Source organism: Vanellus vanellus, assembly GCF_965231255.1.
Source record: "Vanellus vanellus genome assembly, chromosome: Z".
In the NCBI taxonomy this organism is placed as follows: Eukaryota; Metazoa; Chordata; class Aves; order Charadriiformes; family Charadriidae; genus Vanellus; species Vanellus vanellus.
The window spans coordinates 48,232,976-48,253,003 of NC_138908.1; the positions used below are offsets into that span (position 1 = coordinate 48,232,976).

The 20,028-nt window shown below is 38.6% G+C and overlaps 1 protein-coding gene across 3 annotated transcripts; it reads left to right on the forward strand.

The window, feature by feature from the left end:
* Positions 1-92: 92 nt before the first annotated feature.
* LOC309683728 (uncharacterized protein C9orf85 homolog) lies at positions 93-15,283 on the forward strand. Of its 3 annotated transcripts, none has more exons than XR_014270236.1 (4): positions 93-218; positions 9,887-9,993; positions 12,661-12,866; positions 13,256-13,370. XR_014270236.1 is itself a non-coding variant. In XM_082498055.1 (4 exons), exons 1-4 carry the CDS (start codon positions 117-119, stop codon positions 14,329-14,331), a joined length of 501 nt encoding a protein of 166 aa, XP_082354181.1. In that variant the 5' UTR covers positions 93-116; the 3' UTR covers positions 14,332-15,283. The 3 variants fall into 3 exon arrangements, 2 of the variants coding, with proteins under 2 accessions (XP_082354181.1, XP_082354182.1); XM_082498055.1 differs by lacking the exon at positions 12,661-12,866 and adding an exon at positions 14,154-15,283 and having other exon boundaries at positions 13,256-13,369; XM_082498056.1 differs by lacking the exons at positions 12,661-12,866; positions 13,256-13,370 and adding an exon at positions 12,160-12,176.
* The last annotated feature ends 4,745 nt before the right edge of the window (positions 15,284-20,028 follow it).

A 20,028-nucleotide genomic window follows, 5' to 3' on the forward strand; every position in this document is an offset into this window, starting at 1 on the left:
AGACAGACGTTGGCTCCGGGCCAATGGCGAGGCAGCAGAGTCGGGGGAGGCGGGGCGGCGCGGCGCGCGGAGCTGTTCCGGGGCAGGTGTGGCCGGCAGTGGCGGTTGCCCGGGGGATGAGCTCGGAGAAAGGGAACGTGTCGCGCACGCGGCCCCAGCGCTACCAGAACGTGCGCGCCTTCAAGAACGACAAGTACGACACTAGCGCCCGGCTCAAGGTAGGCCGCGGGCGGCCACCGGGGCCAGGTACCGGCCCCTCCCCTCCCGGCACAGCGCTGGGCCGGGCCGGGCCAGGCGGCGAAGGGCAGCGCAGCGCAGCTCGCTGCCCGGTGTGCGCGGGTGTGTTAGACGTGGCGAGCCCTCCTGCGGCAGTGGGGAGGCTGTGGGGCGGAGGGGGTTTGGTAGCAGTTTGGCGGCAGTTTGGCGCCGAAAGCGTGGGTAGGGCCTACTGGGCCGGCGGGGGCCTTTGCAGCGACGGCCTGTGCCGTCTCCTGCCGGATGGTCTCGGAGAGCTTCGGGGTCGCAAATGAAGTCATACAGCAGTGGAAGTCGAGAGACCTCTTCGTTTTAGCGGTGGAGAAACTTTTGGCCCAGGTCTGTCGGAAAGGTTCACTGAGGTGTTAACAAGTCATTCCAGTTAGCTGTCACCTGGCCCTGTGTCTTAGGCTGTTGCGTAAGCAAATGCATTGTGTGATGCTTGAATCATGTTTATGACTTGAAAAGCCCTTGTTAAGCTGAAGAATTAAGAGGAAGACTGAAAGAAAACATTTACTTTTGTACAGCGAGTGCAATATTATCCGTGTGACTTGAAAGGTGTTTGGTCTTCTCAGTTTCTGACTACGTGGTGTTACTTCAGACTTCTTAACATTTTGAGAATTTATTTTGAACGACTCCCCTCATCATCCATAAAACTATGGTGTTTCACTTTGCATACTTTTGAGACAACTTAAAAAAGACTCATGTTTACTTTAATGCTTTAAAAAAATCTTAAGGGGCTTTTCCCAGTAGTTGCACAGAAAAGTGTCTTTAGCTGATTTATCAGTACTTTTGCTATGCGTGTTATCGTGGTTTGATATTTTCACAATGTTGCAACGAAAGACCGTTGTTGGGTTGTTGTTTTTTTTTTTCTAAGCAAGGAAAAAGTAATGGTTTACCCTCTATGCTTGTAGCTGTGATAATGTAACAGCAGTGCGGGAGAGGATGAAGACCGAGAACTGTGCCTGAGCAGTAACAACGCAAAAGTGGCATGTTTTATCTTAAAAGCTAAACAGAAAGAGATGAATAAAACAAAACACAAGATGATCATTCTAGAAGAGGCTTATCTGGTGCTATTGTTGTTATGCCAATATTTCTTTAACTGAATGTGGCTGGGTTGTCAAAAAGAACTGAGAGGAGGGGAAGAAAGTATTAAGGTAAAGCAGTGGCACCAAAAAGGGAGGTTTGGGGTTTTTGTGGGTGGGTTGTTTTTTTTTGTTGTTTTTTTTTTTTTTTTGTGTGTGTGTGTGTGTGTGGTTTTTTTGTTTGTTTTTTTTTTCTTTCCAAATGTTGTAGGACTGGTTCTGCAAGTTGAACAGGCTGCTTTCCTGGGCTTCTAAGCAGCACCAGTGTTACTTATTGTGTGAGTCACAGCATGATCACTGATAGAGCGTTTTCCTGTCTGGCCTCTACACACATACACACATAAAAATGTCCTAGAGAGTTGGTCTATCCAAAAAGAGAAACTGAGTTCTGACATCAGTCTTGCAACTGAAGTAATCACTTTAATACCCACGTGGCTGTTTTGCTTCTCTTTTTGAATATTTTATGTTATATAGTTCTATATGATACACAATACCATTCACTCAAACAAATACTTTTTTTTTAAAGCTTTTGAATGTAGCCAGGATTCACTGTGGGCATTAACTGTGATATGGAACTGTGTCCTTTTCCTTTCTGTTTCAAGTGAATGAATTCTTTTCTCACTGTGCCTGTCAGTTCATGGAGATGGCTAAACACATAGAAGCAGCTTCTTGAAAAAGATGCTTCCTACTACAGCATTAGATGTGGTAAAGGGAAAGGATGCATTTTTCTTTTGGCACGCTGTCATGTACAGATTCTAGTGCTAAGGGATCAAATTCTAGTGCTGAGGGATACACAGGAATCTTTATAATGATGACTAGGCCTGCTTCTTCTATTTGAGAAATTTGAAAAGAAGTTAAGTGGTGAGTAGTGTCATAGTTTAGATACAGACTATGCTGAATGATGACGGTTTTGCATCTCTCCCTTGTGTAGTCCTGAAAGATCAGATGCACCACAGACGTTCAAGGTGTGATGAGAGAAAGGAGAAACAGTAGCGATTTGATTGCAGGGACTGATACAGGAGTGGGGCATTCTTCCTTTCCACCTCTCACTAGCTCAGTAGATCAGAAGAATGCTCAGACCTGCTGAAAGAAGGTGGATCTCCTGTAAATCACTGCTAAATTTTACTTTTTTTATTTGGCCTATCTTTGACTACTGTTATACACTGTACAATGCAATACTATCTTGAAAGGCTGCAGTGTGCTTTTTAGCTTAAAATTTTTATCCTGCTGCATTTGTGCACTGCATTAGCAATGTTGAATATTAACTATAGTAGCTTCAGCCTGTACTGTGGGTGGAGTTGAGGTAGTTATTTGCAGTGTTACTGCTTCTCTGAGAGAAGTAGCAATATCTGCAGAAGAAATTGATCTAATAGTCTTTTGACTTTTCCCTGTTGACAGTCACTATTCAGTTGTTCTGTGGTTTTTTGAAAGGTTTTGTGTTCTCTGTCTGACATTGACCTTGTGTGTGTGACACTGACCTCGATTTTCTAATTTTAAAGGTCATAGATCTGATTACTTGGAGAACATGTTGAAAGATCCGTCTGCCTTTCCTCTAATGATCAATCTTTACTACAGCATTACTCTGGGGTAGGCTAGTTGAGCAGCAAAGTACACTGCCTCTCTACTGTATTTGGGTGACTGCCTACAATAGTGTTGGGAAGGCTCGCATCCTAGGGTGAACTGAAGAAGGAAGAGCCAGGACATGGTAAGACACACTGTGTTGTTAGTTACTGAATCTTGAAATTTGTTTACGGGTGCTTGCTTTACATAGTATATTCCAGAACAGCTGTTTGCGGCAGTGAGCTGAGGAATATACATTATGTTATATGAATATACATTTTATGGAAAGTATGTTACATAAGTCAACATGGAAGCTGGAGTAGTTCTAGAGATGAAAGCAAATAGCATTCAGTGAGAACATTTAGAACTCCATTGTAATAAGATGGTAAACCACAAAGTGATTCATATTTACACCCAAATGACTGGTCTGTTTCTCCATTCCTTTCCTCTCATCAAGTATGCCCCAGATGACAATCTGCATTTCCCTAAATTTCAGAGGTTATTAACTCTGAACCTGAGCTTTACCATAGTGTTGATGTCAGCTAGTTCTTCAGCTGGCTGTATGGATAAATAACTTATTTCAGTTGAGGCACTGGTCAGGACTCTGGGAAGGCAGTAGGAACAGAACAGGTGAATACAGAGCTTAATGCTGAGTCAGAGGTTGTGGCTTGAAGCTCAGAGGGGAGATATAGATAAACTAGCAGCCAACTGGAACTGTCAGATAACAGCATTGGAGTTTGGTTAGTTTCCGTTCTTGCTGCAACATAGAGTTTGGTAGTTTGGAAGGCTAAAGTCTAATCTCTAGCCACCCCTGTTATTCTGGGTTCAGAAGTGCATTCAGGCCTGGGTTATAGCCTTTCATGTAGGCAGAAGAGGAGGAAGCATAACATCTATTCTGGACTGTAACCTAACTTGTGGAGGGGTGAGAGAGAGCATGTGTGCGTTCGGTTCTTTGTGGGGAAGAGGATGGGAGTTGACTGTCAGTCCTTCCAAGTGTGTACATTCACTTGGCAGTTACTTGCATGTTTTTGGATCCATGGTCACTGATCTGAAAAAAGCTAAACATCTCAATCTCCAAGATGGCCATTTGGAATTTGGCTCAGAGAAAGCCTTTGACTTCATGTGTTTTAAAGTCCATAGCAATAAAACATGGAAGAGCCTTAAATGCTAGCTGTATAGCCATCCATACTTAACCAGTATGGATGTAAAGAAAACTTGAAGGCTTTGGTTAAAATGTCAAATATACCTCTCTTTAGTGTTGAGACACATTAGTTGTTTAGCTTAAATAACTAAGTTTTAATTAGAATAAATTACTTAGGGTTATCGTATAGTGTGATTTGTGCTGTTTGCCTAGGTTTACTTAGCATGAGTAGCTAGATTTGCCGAAGCCTTTAGGCTGCAGGAGAGTTAATTTTCTTAGTAATTTTCCTAGTAGCTGGTACAGCACTGTGTTTAGTCTTTTAGTATGAGGAAAATGTCAGTAACACACTGATGTTTTGGTAGTGTTTTCCCCAAGTCTGGGACTTTTCAGTTCCCCGTGTTTTGCCAGTAAGCGCAGGCACACAAGAAGCATAAACCAGAAGATAAGAAGGCTACAACCTCAGCAGAGACTGCAAATCAACAATCTTGCAGTCAACAGCCTGCCTGCCTGGACACAGAAAAACAATCCAATAAGGTGTTAGAAGACTTCAGACCAAAAAACACCATTGGACTAAAAGATACGTGACCAGCACGTGAGGGGTGGCTGTATAGATTGCAAGGGTCTAATTGCCCAGGGATTCCTTTGTTTGAGGTCCCTCCGCTTTCGGAGTCACCCAGCCCGGGTGCTGCTGTATCTTTCAATTAAATTACTTATTTTTATAAAATCTGACACTATAATACTCTACTGCGGGAAGCTTAGAGAAACCTCCTGAAGAAGGAGGGATTGTGGCTAAGTGTGTGTCTGTGTGAGGAGTCATAAGGGGCAACCTGTTGGCTCAGTGGGGTTGCCTGCTGCAAGGGGACCCTGGTCCAAGCAGTGAAAGACTTCGGTGGTGTATGTGCGACTCTTTGAATGGTGTGTGAATGCTCGGACAGTGGCTTCTTCTTTAACATTAGAAAATATGTGTAGAAAATGGAATTCAAAGTCATATAGATACAATGTGTGAGCAAGTGAAAATGTTCGGGGGGGCTTGATTTCAGCCTGTGAAATGTGTGTTAGAACCCTGAAAAGCTGGTGTCTCTTATCACAGCTTCACATTTGTTAGTCTGCACTGATCTGTTCTAACTGTTTTGCAGTCATGTGCTGGAGATCCTGTGGAGTTTTGTTTTTCTGAGAGGTGTAGTTAATCAGAAAAGCTGCATTGAGCCTTGTTGATTGAAGCAGTATCACCTGTGCTTCTTACAAGGAAGTTTATGGATGGCATTGTCATTGCATTCATTTACAGCAGAATAGACCACTGATGTGTGGTCAGTAGTAGGAGTCTGCTTTCAGTAGAGTAAATCAAAATACCCATAGCTTTACACATAATTAGAAACTTCCAAACAGACAGTGAGGCTTCTTTGAAACCCCATCATTACATCTTGCTTGTGAGTGCTTTAATGCTGGCTTGAGCTAGGGATTATTTTGTGTGCCAAGTTAGTAGGTGTAGGTGCATGTGTTTACTTTAATACATTCTGAACTGCTTTTGGCGGGTTGTTAAATGATTTAATATTGGGTTATGTGAACATGCAGAGGATGCTGTTTTGATAATGCAGTTGACCTGACAGTGTATATATAATATGCACATGGAATATTTTGCGACTATATACTTTAAGACTGTTTATGTATGTCGGTATTGCATAACTGTAATTTCTTTGGAGAATAGGTAGACATGCTATAAGCACTGGATGAGTTGCACTTGTTGTTGGAGGGAAGTATAGCAGAAGAAAAGGGAAAAGAGCTATTCACAAAACCAGGGAAATTAGTCTGGAAAAAAAAAAAAAAGAGAAACTGCTGTAACAGAAACAGAATCTAACTTGTCAGAGTACTTCTCACACCAAGAAATCCATTTTGGACTGTAAGCACTACCACCTCTTTGTGTATGAGAGCTAACTACCTGCACAAAAACAGGGTAGAAAAGTTGGAAGGGAATAACGAAGTTGACAAACCTTCTTCAGGTCTTTGTGTGGGTTGGTTTTTTTTGTACCCTTACAGGAAAGTAAGCTATTAAGTGGGTGAAAGGAAGAGAATACAAATATGTGAAAGTTTAAACAATGTACAAAATACATTAAAAAGTGAATATTAATAGGAGAAGTAGGCAGCAGAGGGATTTCTTTGATTTAACTAATAACTTCCCCATTCTGACTGGGAACTGAGATACCAGAAAAGTTTCTCTTTCAGTTTGTTAGGAGAACGTACTCTCACGTCCTTCCGTGATTTAAAAAAAGTCTTAAAAAAAAAAAAAAAAAAAACCAGCTTACCCAAATCTTTAATTAAGGACATCTTTCTTTGCTTCTTCAAGTCTGCGTTGCTTTTGAAAGTGATGTGATACTTTTTTTTTGGTCAAGTGAAAAGTTGAGTTTAATGTAGAAAACCACAGTGAATTATCACCTTGTTTTAGTAATAGTAGCATTTAAATATCAGGCATTTTTTCTGAGCTAAATAAACTTAGAAGGCAAACACAAGTCAAGGCTAAACTCTGTAAATCTCCCTGCTTGCTTTCTTTACATCAGTCCATCGTTCTCTATTGACTTTCTAAATCAACAGCCCAGTAGAAGGATTGTAGAGTCAGTCTCTCTCGCATTCAGATGTGCTAAGCCAATGACTAACTACACCACCCCATACTTGAAGTGCCAACGTTAAGTAAAAAATACAGGAAATTGCTGAAGGGGAGGAAGAGACTGCTGCATGTGTGCCTGTTAGAAGGAGGAAATTAGAACTTAAAAGCTGTTGTCTTTCTTCCAGTTGTTACCTACTGACCAGACCATGTTCTTTCTTTGAGTTGCTGTGTAATATTTGTGGTCAAGGTGACAAGATTGAAAAGCCCAGGCATCTTTATGCCCGGATGAGGCTCTTAAGTTACACATAAATGTGATCTTCTTAGCAAAAATCTAATTTGGTGTCAAAAGACTTTTAGGCAGCATTTTGGTTGATGTTCATAATCTCTGTCTGTGCGCTGGATGTTTGAAGTGTTGCTGGTCTTACCAAGAAAATGGAACAGTTCAAATGTGACTGTGTAGAAGTAACCTAAACACACAGATCAGCTCTGACACAGATTCATTGCTTTTTTGTGGATAATGTGATTGTTGCTGTGTAATTGAATTAATTAACTTTATTTTATTATGGAGTTTCTTGTGTGTTACATCTAGAGACCTTTTCCAGTAGTGAAACAATGTGTTAATATAGAGGGAGGACTAGTCTTTGGGACGAGGGTATCAGATAAGATGCAGGTCTTTCTTGTTTGAAGCAAATGTAAAGAAGTCCCAATAATATAGCCTTTATACCACATTATTACACTCTTGGCCTTGGTAGGAGGTGGTATTTTCATGCAAAGCTCTATACAATGTGTAACATGAAAAGACATCTTTGGAATTTGGGAGAGCCTGTGTTTTTGTTTGTCTGAGGAAAAACAAAAATAAAAAAGAATTTCATCACCGTATGATTGTTCTGTATTCTGGAGCCAGATGATAAGTGTATTGGGAGGGGAAAGAGCTTTATGAAGCTCCATTGGTAATAATTATGCTTGTTTCCTTGTTCCATAGCAGATGTTTAGCAGAATTTGTAATAGGCTGCCTGTTTGACAAACTTTGGGTTTCCTTCAGATGAGAGGTGAAAGTAGTTCCTAGTTTCTTCTTCTCCACTGTTTATGCCACATGCAGTTCTGAGCGTGGCCTCTTGCATTCCAAGTGTGTCACGCATTGCTGAGCCTGTCCCTGCATCACTTGGTAACAGGGCTCCTGTCCCAAGCCCCCAGCCGTGATGTCAGGATGTATTACTGGAAACTAAGTAGTTTTCAGCAAGGAAGATAGCTCCCTTTGGAAAGACAGCCAGCTGTTTTCATCTTAAACTATTGCAAGCTTTCGATGTTTATTGGGTTCTGCCTTAGCAATACTAAAAAAAATAATTGATAGGAGTAAAGAACACCTGGGAATACAAATTACAGTGTGTGTGTCTTTCTCCCCTCCTGCATTACTAATTAATGCAAATCAGAAGAGTGAGAAGGAGAACTTGGAAGTTCAAGCTGATTTGCAGGTTATTAGAAGCTTATTCAGGCTATAATACTTGGAGTCTTACTTTGTGCTAGTCAAGCACTGAAAAGAAGGCTTATCTTCAAATTGCTTCAGTCAGTGCTGACAACACTTTGAATTGCCAGCCCTTTAACAGATATCTGCTGAGAATTTACCAATTATTTTCTTCTCTCAGAAAGTTTCCACATTACCTAAATATTTGTGTTTCTCAGAAAATTGAATTCATAATGCATGGCTGACATCAGAACCACAGCTTTCTATGCTCAATATTCAAGCATTCTGCAAAACCTTGTATTTTTTTTTTTCCTTTTTTTTTTTTTAATGCGACAAGTCTGTATTTGATCATTTGGGAAAAAAAGTTTATTATCTTTTAACTGAACCAGCCAAAAAGCACCACATCTTCAGTTAACCACACCAAGGGAAAACTCATACTGAATAGTTGAAGTTTAGCAAAAATGGAAATAATGGAAAACAAATCCCATAGTGTAGTCTCACTCGTAAGTAGCATTTCCTCTGCCACGTACATTTTTCAGAATACAATAAGATACTGTGTTTTTAAAGCTAGGGTTGTTCTTTCCTCTAATGTATTGAAGTAGAACTTTGTGGGGCAGTAAGAAGCTCTTGTGGGTCATAAAACCAAGAAATTACTTCAGAAGCCACTGCATACATAGAATAACTTTTCAGGTTATTTGTAAAAGAATAACACAAACTCTAATTCCAATTAATGCAGAATCTGTTCCAATGAACTTTTAGGTATTCTAAGAAATAGATGTGGTTTAGACCATGTTAATAATGTAATTTTGGTACAGTAGTCATTTTTAAGTTGTCTTTAAAAAGGCACAATAGAAATTTTTTTGCTATATGCATTTTTTTTTTATTGTGAAATTTCTATTTTTAAAGTTCTGAACAAATACCCACAACCATATGATAGATAAAGTTACTGCTGGCATTTTTAGATAGAGAAGAAATGAAAATAGGTTGAGTGTACAAGTGTATGTTGCTTGTTATTTAAGGTGACAGTGTGGTTTCATACTGCTTCCCATCTCAGAATAACTTCTCTTGTGCAAATAGTACTGTCCAGTTGACATTTTGTATTCCTGAGCAAACTAAACAGATGTTGTAGAAGATCTTAAGGTAAACTTTGAATTGTCTTGAAAATATACCATAGTGTAAATGACCCTTTTGAAGATTTTATCATAGCAACTCAAGAGCAAAATGTACTACTTTTTCATAAAGGAAGTTTACGATGAAAGAGGCAGTGAATGATTTGTCCACAAATAATGTGTGGATTCTACTTTATTGTGATTTGATAAAAAATCCTGAGACTACTTACTCAAAATACGTAGCGTGATGGTAGCTTGAGCAATAAGAAGTTAAATGTTAAGTCTTGCGAATTGTCATCTTTGGATACAAACGGTGTATTTCAGGGCTCATTTCTACTTAAATATGTTTTGTGAAATCTCTAGAGATGGAAAAAAATCTATAATAATCTGTTATCAACAATATAATAATATGAATAAGTACTACTATTAAAAATATTAAAATGATGATGATAATAATGAAGACTACCTCAAGGTAAAAGATTACCTCAGCACTCTTTCCACTGAAGAAAATTACTACCAGTAAATGTATGTGAAACGCTTATGTTAATATCAAACAAACATCTTAATACTGTATTAATCACATGGTGGGTAGAAATGCTTTCTAAACAAGATTATATGCATAAAAGTAGGAAATCTTCAATGCATTCTTATTTTCATTTTTATTTATTTATTCAGAAAATAAATGCTAAGCTTCATGATGGAGTGTGTCAGCACTGCAAAGGTATCTTGGAGTGGCGGGTGAAATTCAGCAAGTATAAACTACTATCAAAACCTAAAAAATGGTGAGTTGAGATACTTTGTATTAATTGATGATAGTGTAGTTTATGAACTTTCTGGAAAATATTCTAGTTTTGGAAACTCACAAGTAGTAGTTGCTACTATATGACATTCTTCAAATTGGGAGCCTCTTAAACTTTTGAAAAGAAAACACAGTGGAAAAGCAACTGCTTCCCTCTTTGCTGTTAAAACGCTTGAACTGTGGACCTGTAAGTTTCCAAAATTGTCAGTGTATCCTCCTAAACAAAAAGTCAAACCTTAACTAGCTGTGACACAGTTTTTCAGGGCCTCATTGTAAGTCAATACTAGACGAATCTGCACATCTCTTAACTTTTGTAATTCACAAAGACTTTCTGGTAGAGAAATGAGCAGAGGAAGGCTTTAGTTCTGTGTCATATCAAAACTCATCAGCAGCACTGTTCTTAGCATTACTGAAGCCTCAATTTCTACAAAATGTTTGCAACACATGCATTTCATTACCTCTTAGCATGTTCTCTATTTTTATATATGTGAAACTATAATCCTAAATATTAAATGTTTACCATTGTTTGCATACAGTTCTGTATTATTGGCTAAGTACATAAAAAAGCTGGTAAATATCTTAAAATACTGTAAGTTTGTGGTAGGTTAATTTTCTGAAGTGGATGCTCTGCTTCCTCTTTACTTGCTCAGCTGAAGAGCTCATTACTTCTGTGGCTACAGACACAGCCAGTGTTTCTACAGTGAAACGCTGAACTCAAAGAAACTGCAGCTGGCCTGTGGTGTATGATATAGGCAGCTTTGTCATAGTAGTTCACTCTGCATTTGTCTGTTGTTCTCAGTTACATACTTCTGAAATACTTATGAACTGCTTGAAGAGGTTCTGTAAATGTGTGTGCTGTTCCCTGATTTTGATTTTCAGTAGGTTAAAAGGGAAAGAATGTTTGTACTATATCTCCCACTTGTGAGTAGTTTTACTTTACAATATGAAATCATACACAAGAAATATTTTGGTTTTAGTAAACAATTTCACCCTTTCATGTAAAAAAAATAATTTGATTAGGTAGAATTCTCACTGGTTCTCAAAGTAAACATTCTGGGTTCTTTTCACCACAGATAAAATTGGGATTTGTCTTTTTTAACTTTTTCTCAAATGACTATGTGCATCCTGTTTAAAAGTAATGAGCTGTAACAAATTGTGGTGGTGGATCTGGCTTTCTTGCCTCTCTTCTCTGCCTACCCCCAAAGGAAAAAGAAACAAAACAGGTAAAAAAGCATGTAAATCAGAGAAGCATTGAAATAAGAAAGTGGTATTGTGGGACAGCTGCTCACGACAGAATGTGATGTCTTCTGTCATATTTTTGAACAAGTAAATTAGACTATAGACCATTCTAGCTCTACAGGTGGTGGTTTCTAGCCCAGCCTACAGCAGTACAATGGCTGAGTGGGCAGCTGTGACAAGACTGTGAAGATTTTCAGTGGGTGAAGCTTCTAGGTGAAGTAAACACATTACAGACATTAAAAATATGGCTAGATGGGGAAAAAAATGAATTCTTCACATCACAGGTGATGGGAATGGAGGACTTCTCTGTACCTCAACTTATCTTCAAAATATGGTTGTTAGTACAACCACAAGTTATCCCTACTTTACTTTTATTTCAAGTATTTAATTATTACAAATTAAACTATTTGAAAAAAAAAAAAAGTCTATCCACTTTGCATTGGTACACCTTGTTTGGTGTGACATGCCTGGGAAGACATTTTTTTAATATTAACGCAACCGAACATAGAAGAAAGAAAAAAAGAACCCCCAAATTAAGTAGGTATTTCCAGTCACACTTAACCGTAAGTTTTTCCTGGGGGAGAAGAAAGACCAGAAACACTAGGCAGTTCAGACTTTGCTTTTGTCAGATATGTCCTGCAGCAATTCTTGTGATTTTACAGCTTCTTTAGGAATTGGATATTTTAATCATGAAAGCTTAGCAGAGCCTAGGTGAAGATAGTAGGGAGAAGGTGGTAGTGCTCAAGAATGGGATTTGAGAAAGCAAGTAAAAATTCTGTTTTGCTAGATGTCAGGTTGGTGCATCTCTCCTTATAAGGCATGCAAGAGCACTTGACGTTTTTCTTCAGCCTGTTTTAGCCAAGTCTGCAAACCCACAGTTCAGAACTGTATGCTAAATCTTTCTTGACAGACTTTTGAGTGCCTGAGGAACCAAGAAAGAGTGACTTTTGGGACAGCTGCATTACATGGGATACATAGTTCCAGGTTTGGTTCTCCAAAGATACAAGGCTTTAGAAACGTCAGCTGAATGTTAGGCCATAGCATTTTAGAAATTATTTAATCTACAGAGTTTTATCATATCTTGCAAAATAATAGCCCAAAACCTCTACATAATTAGGTTGGGTTTGTTCAGAATGCAGTTCGTGCAGGCTTGTGGTCATAGAAAGCAAAGTCCAGCACTGGCTTTGTTTATACTCTGAAAAGTTCAAGAGGAAGACGTTGTAGTGTTTGAATTGAAAGCTTTTGATTTGTAAAATACATGCTGCTTTTATACCATATTCTTATTCTCTTTTATCATTTAACCAGAAGAAGATGTTAAGCTTTTAAAGTAAAACTACCTACTGGAATGAATAGAAAAGTTTCTTTTTCACTTTAAATATTAAAAATTCTTGATTTTATGTTTTTTCTTCAGTTCTTGTTTTAATAACTCTTCCTGAAAAAGTTAAAGGAGAGGGTGTCGTGGTTTGGCCTCAGCCAGCAACAAAGAACCACGCAGCCGCTCGCTCGACTCCCACAGCCGTGGGGAAAATCAGCAGAAAAGGGCAAGAACTCGTGGGTTGAAATATTATAATTTAACGGAACAGACAAAGGGAAGAAGAAAGAAAAACAATAACACCGGTAAAGGAATATAAGAACGCGATTACAGTATTGCCGCGAAGCGCACCAACCGTACCCGCTCGGCCGCAGCCCGCCCCCGAGTGGCCACTGACTCCCCCTCCCCGGCTAGCTCCTTTTATAGCTGGGCATGGGTCACGTGGTATGGAATACTTGCCTCCCCTGCCGGCTCCTTGGGGAAATTAACCCCATCCTTGCCGGAACCAGGACAGAGGGAAAACAGGCAATGATTTTGGTAGTGCTGCTTGTTAAAACACTAATTGTAGGATACAAAAACTGGCCTATAACATGTTGTTACTCTTTTGAAAAGTATGTCTATATGGTCTTTGAACACAAAATGTTTAATAAGTATCCATAAATATTTTTTAATCATATTTTCTTTCTCTTCACAGTGTGAAGTGCCTCCAGAAGACTGTAAAAGATCCTTACCATATTATTTGTCGACCATGTGCTGGCAAACTAGAAATTTGTGCTAAATGTGGAAAAGAAGAAGAAATAGTAATTCCGTAAGTAGCTCATAGGTTACATAGTTTCACTACTCTACTGTTTTTTCCCCTTTTAGTAAAGCTTATTTGAAAACTGCCAAGAAGCTGTTGTACTTTATGCCATATTCTGAATAATCCTGACAGGAATCAGTAAGAGTCATTGCCCTCACTTCTGCTGAAACTTGGGGTGAAATGCCTATTGATGTTAGTGGGGCTGGGCAAAAAAAAAAAAAGTCTTACTTGGATAAGACACTTTATTTTGATACCAAAGGATATATTGCATATCTTCCTTAGGAACAAAGCACTTCAAAATGTATTTCGGTATAGAGCATCATAAAATATGCATAAGCCAATTTACTGTTTGCATTTCGTCTGTCGTTTGATGATTCAGTTACTAGTGAACAGAAAAATTAAACAAGGGCTTACATTGAGCACAGTTACTGCAATATATTTAGCAGGCTTCTGTTTTTTTTTTTTTTTTTTATTCTTTTACTAGAGTTCTCTATTGACCATCCTGTATTAATTTATTAGTTTATGACAACTGGCCAGCAGTTGCTTAGTTGGTCAAACTGTTCATACATATTTTATTTTTTTTCATTCACAGACTCTTTTTTCCTGTTCTGTCTTTTATTTCTTTCCTATTCAACATGAAAGTAACTTTAGGTTGCTGTCCCTCTCCTCCTCCTCCCCACCTCCCTGCCCCCTTCCATCCCCAGTGGAATAGTCTACCTTCCATCCCATTCTTGTTTACAAGAAAAATAAATTCCAAATGTGGGTGGTGATGCTATCCTCTTGCTTTCTGCAGGATTGATAAAGGACAAGACAAAACTGAGAGTGTGACTACTAAAAATGGCCAAGAGAGCAGTGGATTGGAGGATGAGCTGGATTTTGATACAAACTTCAGTAGTGCAGACAGCGATGAAGATTCTGCTGTGCTTGAAGAACGATTTAAAAATATGAATTTTGAAAGGACAGAGATCTAAAAGGTTGAGTTTATACGAGAGACTATGCAATCAAAAGGGGTAAACCAATGTTTGCCTTAAACTGCTCTGAAAACCTGATTTGACATCTAAGGTCCTTGCATATATATATTGGCACTGTGTATTATAATGCTTATTGAGGGGTTTGTATAAATAAATATTTTTTGTATTAAGAGTAGAATTTCTTGTGAAAAAGTTCAGAAATTGAATCTTTAAACATAGTTATTACTTGCATACATGGAACAACTTCCTGTTTATCTGGAATAACGCCTCTTCGTGTAATTGTTCTGAATTCAATATTGCATGACTGTTGTATTGCCACTTGGAAAGCTACATGAAAGTCTAGAATAAATACAGTCTTGTAATAAAAAAAAGAAGAGCTAAACCAGCTGTAATAGTTTGCTGAAGGAAGAACTCGCAGCTTCTGTCAATGAATTTCCAAACAGGGTCAAAATACCAAGCAGTCATTATCCTTATGCTTGTCATTTCTTTTCTGTGCAAGAAAAGAGGGCCTAAATGTCACCACCAGTACAGTTCATGAGTAGTTAATGCTTATTTACCACATATAAGTATGCATTACAAATCTGTGACTCTATTACTACCAATACTTTGAAAAGAAAAAAAGCTGGAGACTTTTTAGAATTTCTCATAACAGGTCTCACACTTTCTTTTCCTTTGACTGCAGATTCAATGTAGTTTGCTCTGATACAAAAACACTTGTGTAGTATAGTGTTGCTTATATAGTTACTATCTTCCTGATTTTCAGTTCTTTCTAGTGGTTATTTCAATGTAGATAAAGCTCTAGGAAGAGCGTAACTGAATTTGCAGTAACTTATCTTTTACGGGATTCAGGATGGTTTGATTTCTTTTGTATTTGCTACCTCTATAAATAAAGCTGAAGAAGTACTTCCTAGTAATTAAATGGTTTAACCTATTACAATATGCTATGTCATTTTTACTAACAATGTAACAGCTACACATCTGCTTTGGTGTTCTGCCTGATTGCAGTAGTGGGCACAGACAAAATCGATTCTCAAGTTACCTTCTTCAAATGAATTGTGAGGGACTTAAGCTCTGGGGTTATTTTCCCCCTCCTGCAATGGGGAAAATACTGAATCTTTGTCCTTTGTCTAGAGATAGCCACCTTGCAGCTGCTGTAGTGGACCTTAACTTTAAAAAAAATTCTAGGTACCAAGATGTGGAGTACTAAGACATTCAGCAGTCAATAGTCTAGAAACTATTCTGATTTGAAGGACAGCTATTATTTAGTGTTGGCAATAACAGGCAACAGCAAAATTCCTGTAATCAATCGCAGAACGGTAAGCTTTTAGTTTTTTCTTAACTATGTAGGTGCTTGTCACCACACGAAAGGCCTTAAGAATAAGCTTTTTCTTTTACTATCTTTTATTAGATTTGACTTTCACATTTGTATTGTGCATTAAAACACCCTTTTACCTTTTCTAAACTATTTGTAAGTTTGTATGTTAATATCTAAAATATGCTTTTTTGATGATCTCTAAGGGCTAGGAACAGTAATCTGCCTGTTTGGGGGTTGGTTGGGTTTTGGTGGTGGTTGTTGTTCCTTTTCCATGCTACCCCTCTGCTATTGAAGGATTTGATTCCCTAAGATTATTTTAATTTCTGTGTCCCATTTGGATCTTTTGCATAGGTAGGTTTTTGCTAAGCGTTTTGTGATAACCACTAGCAGTAAGTTATTGAAAAACATTCTGCAAGTCTTCTCTGTTCCATGTTCTGATGCATCATGACTTTTGTGGCTTTTCACTGAGACAAAGTCTAAAGTCTGTGAAGTGTTTGGTTGGTATTCTGTTTCCTTCTGGGGTTGTTTATTACATAGTTGTTTGCAGTCATAAAGGACTAGAACTGATGACCCAAACAACCCATCTCCTTTCTCTGCCCATTCCATTACACACTTTGTTTATAAGCTAAACCACTAGTTTTGTGATTAAACGCACTGTTTTTTTTTTTTCACTTAAATGCAACTAATAAAAAACAAGAAATTCAGAAGTTTAAAATTTGTAGACAGGCAACAGGCAATTGTTTGTCTTGGAAGAGTCAGTGAAGCTGCAAAGCACCAAGGGGTGCTTAGTGGCAGAAAAGGAGGTTGTCTGGTGTGTTTAGAAGTGACTGGAAATTGGTCTGAAGGTCATGTTGCGTTGACAGATGAGTCCTCCCAGCAGGACAGCAGTGACGTCTGTCTTAGTGTGACATCAGCTGTTGTCCCGCCAGCTGATGTTGATAAAGACAAGTGAACAAGGAGTATCCCCTATATGCACTGCAGATGACCTGGCAGGGGAGTTGGGGGGAGTTAATGAGTAATCTGGAGTTAGCTTCAGAAAGGGTGTCTCTGCAGGGGAAACAAGTGTCATCAAAAGTGAACTTGGCTTTTGAAAGTGACATACGTATGGGAAATGTTCTTCTACTTGGAAAACTTCAGTAATGGCCTAGCCCTTTGCCCAAAGGTGAGAGGAAATCCTGAAACAATAGGAAGACGTGTCATGGAACTGGCAGGAGCTGTATCATGCGAAAATATGGGGAAAGGATCTCTTCTCAAAGTGGTGACACAACCTGTCAGTGCTGGGGAAGATAAGTGCTGCACAGATGAGCAACGTGTAGCAACGAAACACAAATGTTAGGGAAAGTCCTCTGAAGTTAGCATCTTCATGTCACACAGCAATGCTCCGTTTGGAGTTTAGGTGGGCAGTTAATACTACAGCTGATGAAACTTTGCTGTGAGTGAGCACAGCTGTAGTGGCAGCTGGCTGGTCTTAGTCCAGCCTCTGAAGACAGCTTTTGATTCTGGCAAGCATTCTGTCTTTGGTCATAATTGTGGTTAAAAGATACACTGCTGGAAATGATTGCTGCAGCTACAACCATGTGCGATGGTGTTTGTGAGTCAGCTTGCAAAATTGATAACTTCGAGTTTGGGCACATTTGCTATTATAGGAAAAAGGAGTTTGTATTTGCTGAAGATGTCTAACAGGAATCAAAGGAACAATTTTAGTTTTCTTGTTTAATTTTGACTGAAATGAGAACATATTTGGAATTACAGTAAGATTACTGTTTGAAGACTTAAGTAATAGTTCTGAATTGCAAGGGAGGTTTTTTGTGAAGAGCTTGTTCAACAGAGGGTTATGCAGGGAAAGAACCCCTTTAAACCCCAATCTTCAGTAAAATCATATCTAGGTGAGAAAATTTAAAAAAGGGGGAAGGAGATCAAAAGTCATCAAAGAAAATTCTGAGACAAACTTTAGGGTAGCTGCATATTTAGAGTTTTTAATTGAGATTTTGAAAGGTTTCTACCTCTTCTTTTACAAAGAATAATGAATTTGTGTTTGTACACTTCAAAAGAGGGGAAATAATTATACCACCGTGCCTACCAGGATATAGAGATGCGGGGTCTAGAATGACTGGGGATTTCAGGAATTTAATTGAACCTTGTGGTTCCTTACCAAATACATTACTGAAGAAGAGAATGACAAATGTTAATAATTAGTCATCTGAAGAATAAACGAGATGCAGTGATGCTGCTGACACAGTTGGATTCCTGTTAACTGATTGTCCTTAGGAGTGTTACCAATTCTCGTTTAGTGTGACTCAACACTGACAGTAATTAATTAGATAATGGACTGTCAGCAGGCATGCAAGATGATTCTCACTTCACAAGGGGAAATGCTTATCATAGGCTTGAGCTGTCAGAACTTGTCATTGTTGACTTGTACAGGTTTCCGGAAAAACAAATTCCTGTATATAAGGATTTCTCAGACAATCTGGATGCATTGCAGTAGGAGGAGAGTCCAGTATGGACCCAGTGCTGCCTCCTAGCATGATACCTCAACAATCTTCTCTGTCAAAGTTTGCAGGCATCTCCAAAACATCCTATCATCAAATGTTTTGGAGTATCAGGCTATACAAAAAGCGTTGCCCAATGAGTAACTTCTGGTTTCGCAAGGGCTGGGCTCTTCTATTCTTGACTTGGCTACTGATTAACCTGTATTCCTCTAAAGTACTGAAATAATACCAGCCTTTGAAGGCTTATAGGACTACTGGTTAATTAGGAAAAGGATGGGTTGTTTTCTCTCTATAATGGGCTGAGATGCAAATCATACTATTAGCAAGGAAAAAGAGGAAAATAGAGCAGGTAATCAAATGTGAGCCACCTTGTAACCCTCTAGTCCTACAATTATACATGTTTTCTTTGTTCAGGAGTTCTCACAAGTAAATGGACGCTGGTGGAGAATGCAAAACTACCTCTGCTTATAGGAAGCATAAGGCTGACTTACAGAGTTAATGAGGAAAGATTTTTAAGTAGCATGGAGAGACATGCTTAATAATCAGATGTTTAGGGAGCTGGTCATGCACACTGTCAGCATCCGTTTCACTTCATTCTTCTTCCTACCTTTTATCTGAATGCAGTTAAAAGACAAAACTGTATATGAAAAAGAAAGTACGTGCTTTCATCACATACAGTGGGGTATGTAAAGCAGGGTTTCTAAACCTCAAAACAGTTGAAAATACACTAGTATTTGAAGTGAGGTAGATCTGTCTTGGGATTGATAACACGTTCTCAGACAAATCGCCTGTAACAGAATAGAAATGAAATATTTGGCATATTTCAGGTAGCACATTTTCCTGCTGGAGCCTCTGAAATAGTTAAGATGAAATCACACAGGAATTCTGTTTTTTCCTACTGAAGTCAGTGAGAAAACAAGTATTTTTAATAGTAGGGATAGGACTCATAATTCAGTCATCAATAAGAAGCTTGAATTTGAGAATCTGAAAACAGGCTGAAGACCACATCCAACACATTAAGATTTGATCTGAATGTATCTGTACTTTCATTTGCCTTTGACACAGCTTTAGAAGCCCAAGTTAAAAGGGCTGATGTGGTCACATAACTAAAAGTGCTTTGAAAGCAGTACCCAATATTTTAATATTTCTTCTTAAAACTGCAACACACAGGACTGTGTTTTTGTACAAAAAAAATACATGGATTATGCATGGTCCTGAATGGCAGCACTCGCTTGAAATCTCTCTTTTTAGGACAGCCTGCATTTTTGAGTCTCAAATTTGTCACAGCTATGCTCCTTGCACTTGGCTTGCTGTTTCCTAAATCCTATGTGAGCAAGTGTGACATAATGTATAAAAAGAATCTGTAATGAGTATCCATAGTTTACATATTACTATATGTAGCAGCAGTGAAACTTGCAGCATTTATTAAATCACTAATTGCAAGGTACCTGTGTAACTGTACCAGGTAATAGTTTGGTTGGGGGTTTTTTTGCTGTTTTTTTTTCTTTCTTTTTTTTTCTCATAGACCTTACTCTGTCTCCTGACTATTCTGTTCAGTTTAGGGTTATTTTCTATCTTTGTCCCACAGTGCGGTTCTGTAGGACTGTAGAAGTTGCTAGCTTGAATGAGCGCTGATACAGCCTTTGACTGACAGCAACAATAGATTGCTCTGGGTTATTCCCAGCAGCAGCAACAGGGTTGATGCCAGAACCGTAAAACAAACTGCTTGCTTCGAAGTAGGGATGTTTGTGAGATGTATGTGATATGAAATGGTCTTGGGGAAAAGGATAAAAGGGCCCTACAATATTTTTTTGTTATAGTAGAGAAATGCAGAATAACCCTAAACTTTCTATTTCCAAGAAAAAATAAAGCCCATAAAATCAGACTATA

What these genes read in the sequence shown, in the direction of transcription:
- LOC309683728 (XM_082498055.1), top strand. Translation starts at nt 117, where the DNA reads ATGAGCTCGGAGAAAGGGAACGTGTCGCGCACGCGGCCCCAGCGCTAC. An exon ending in CTATCAAAACCTAAAAAATG is followed by an intron (nt 9,994 to 13,255) that starts GTGAGTTGAGAT and finishes TTCTCTTCACAG; the next exon opens with TGTGAAGTGCCTCCAGAAGA. An exon ending in GAAGAAGAAATAGTAATTCC is followed by an intron (nt 13,370 to 14,153) that starts GTAAGTAGCTCA and finishes TGCTTTCTGCAG; the next exon opens with GATTGATAAAGGACAAGACA.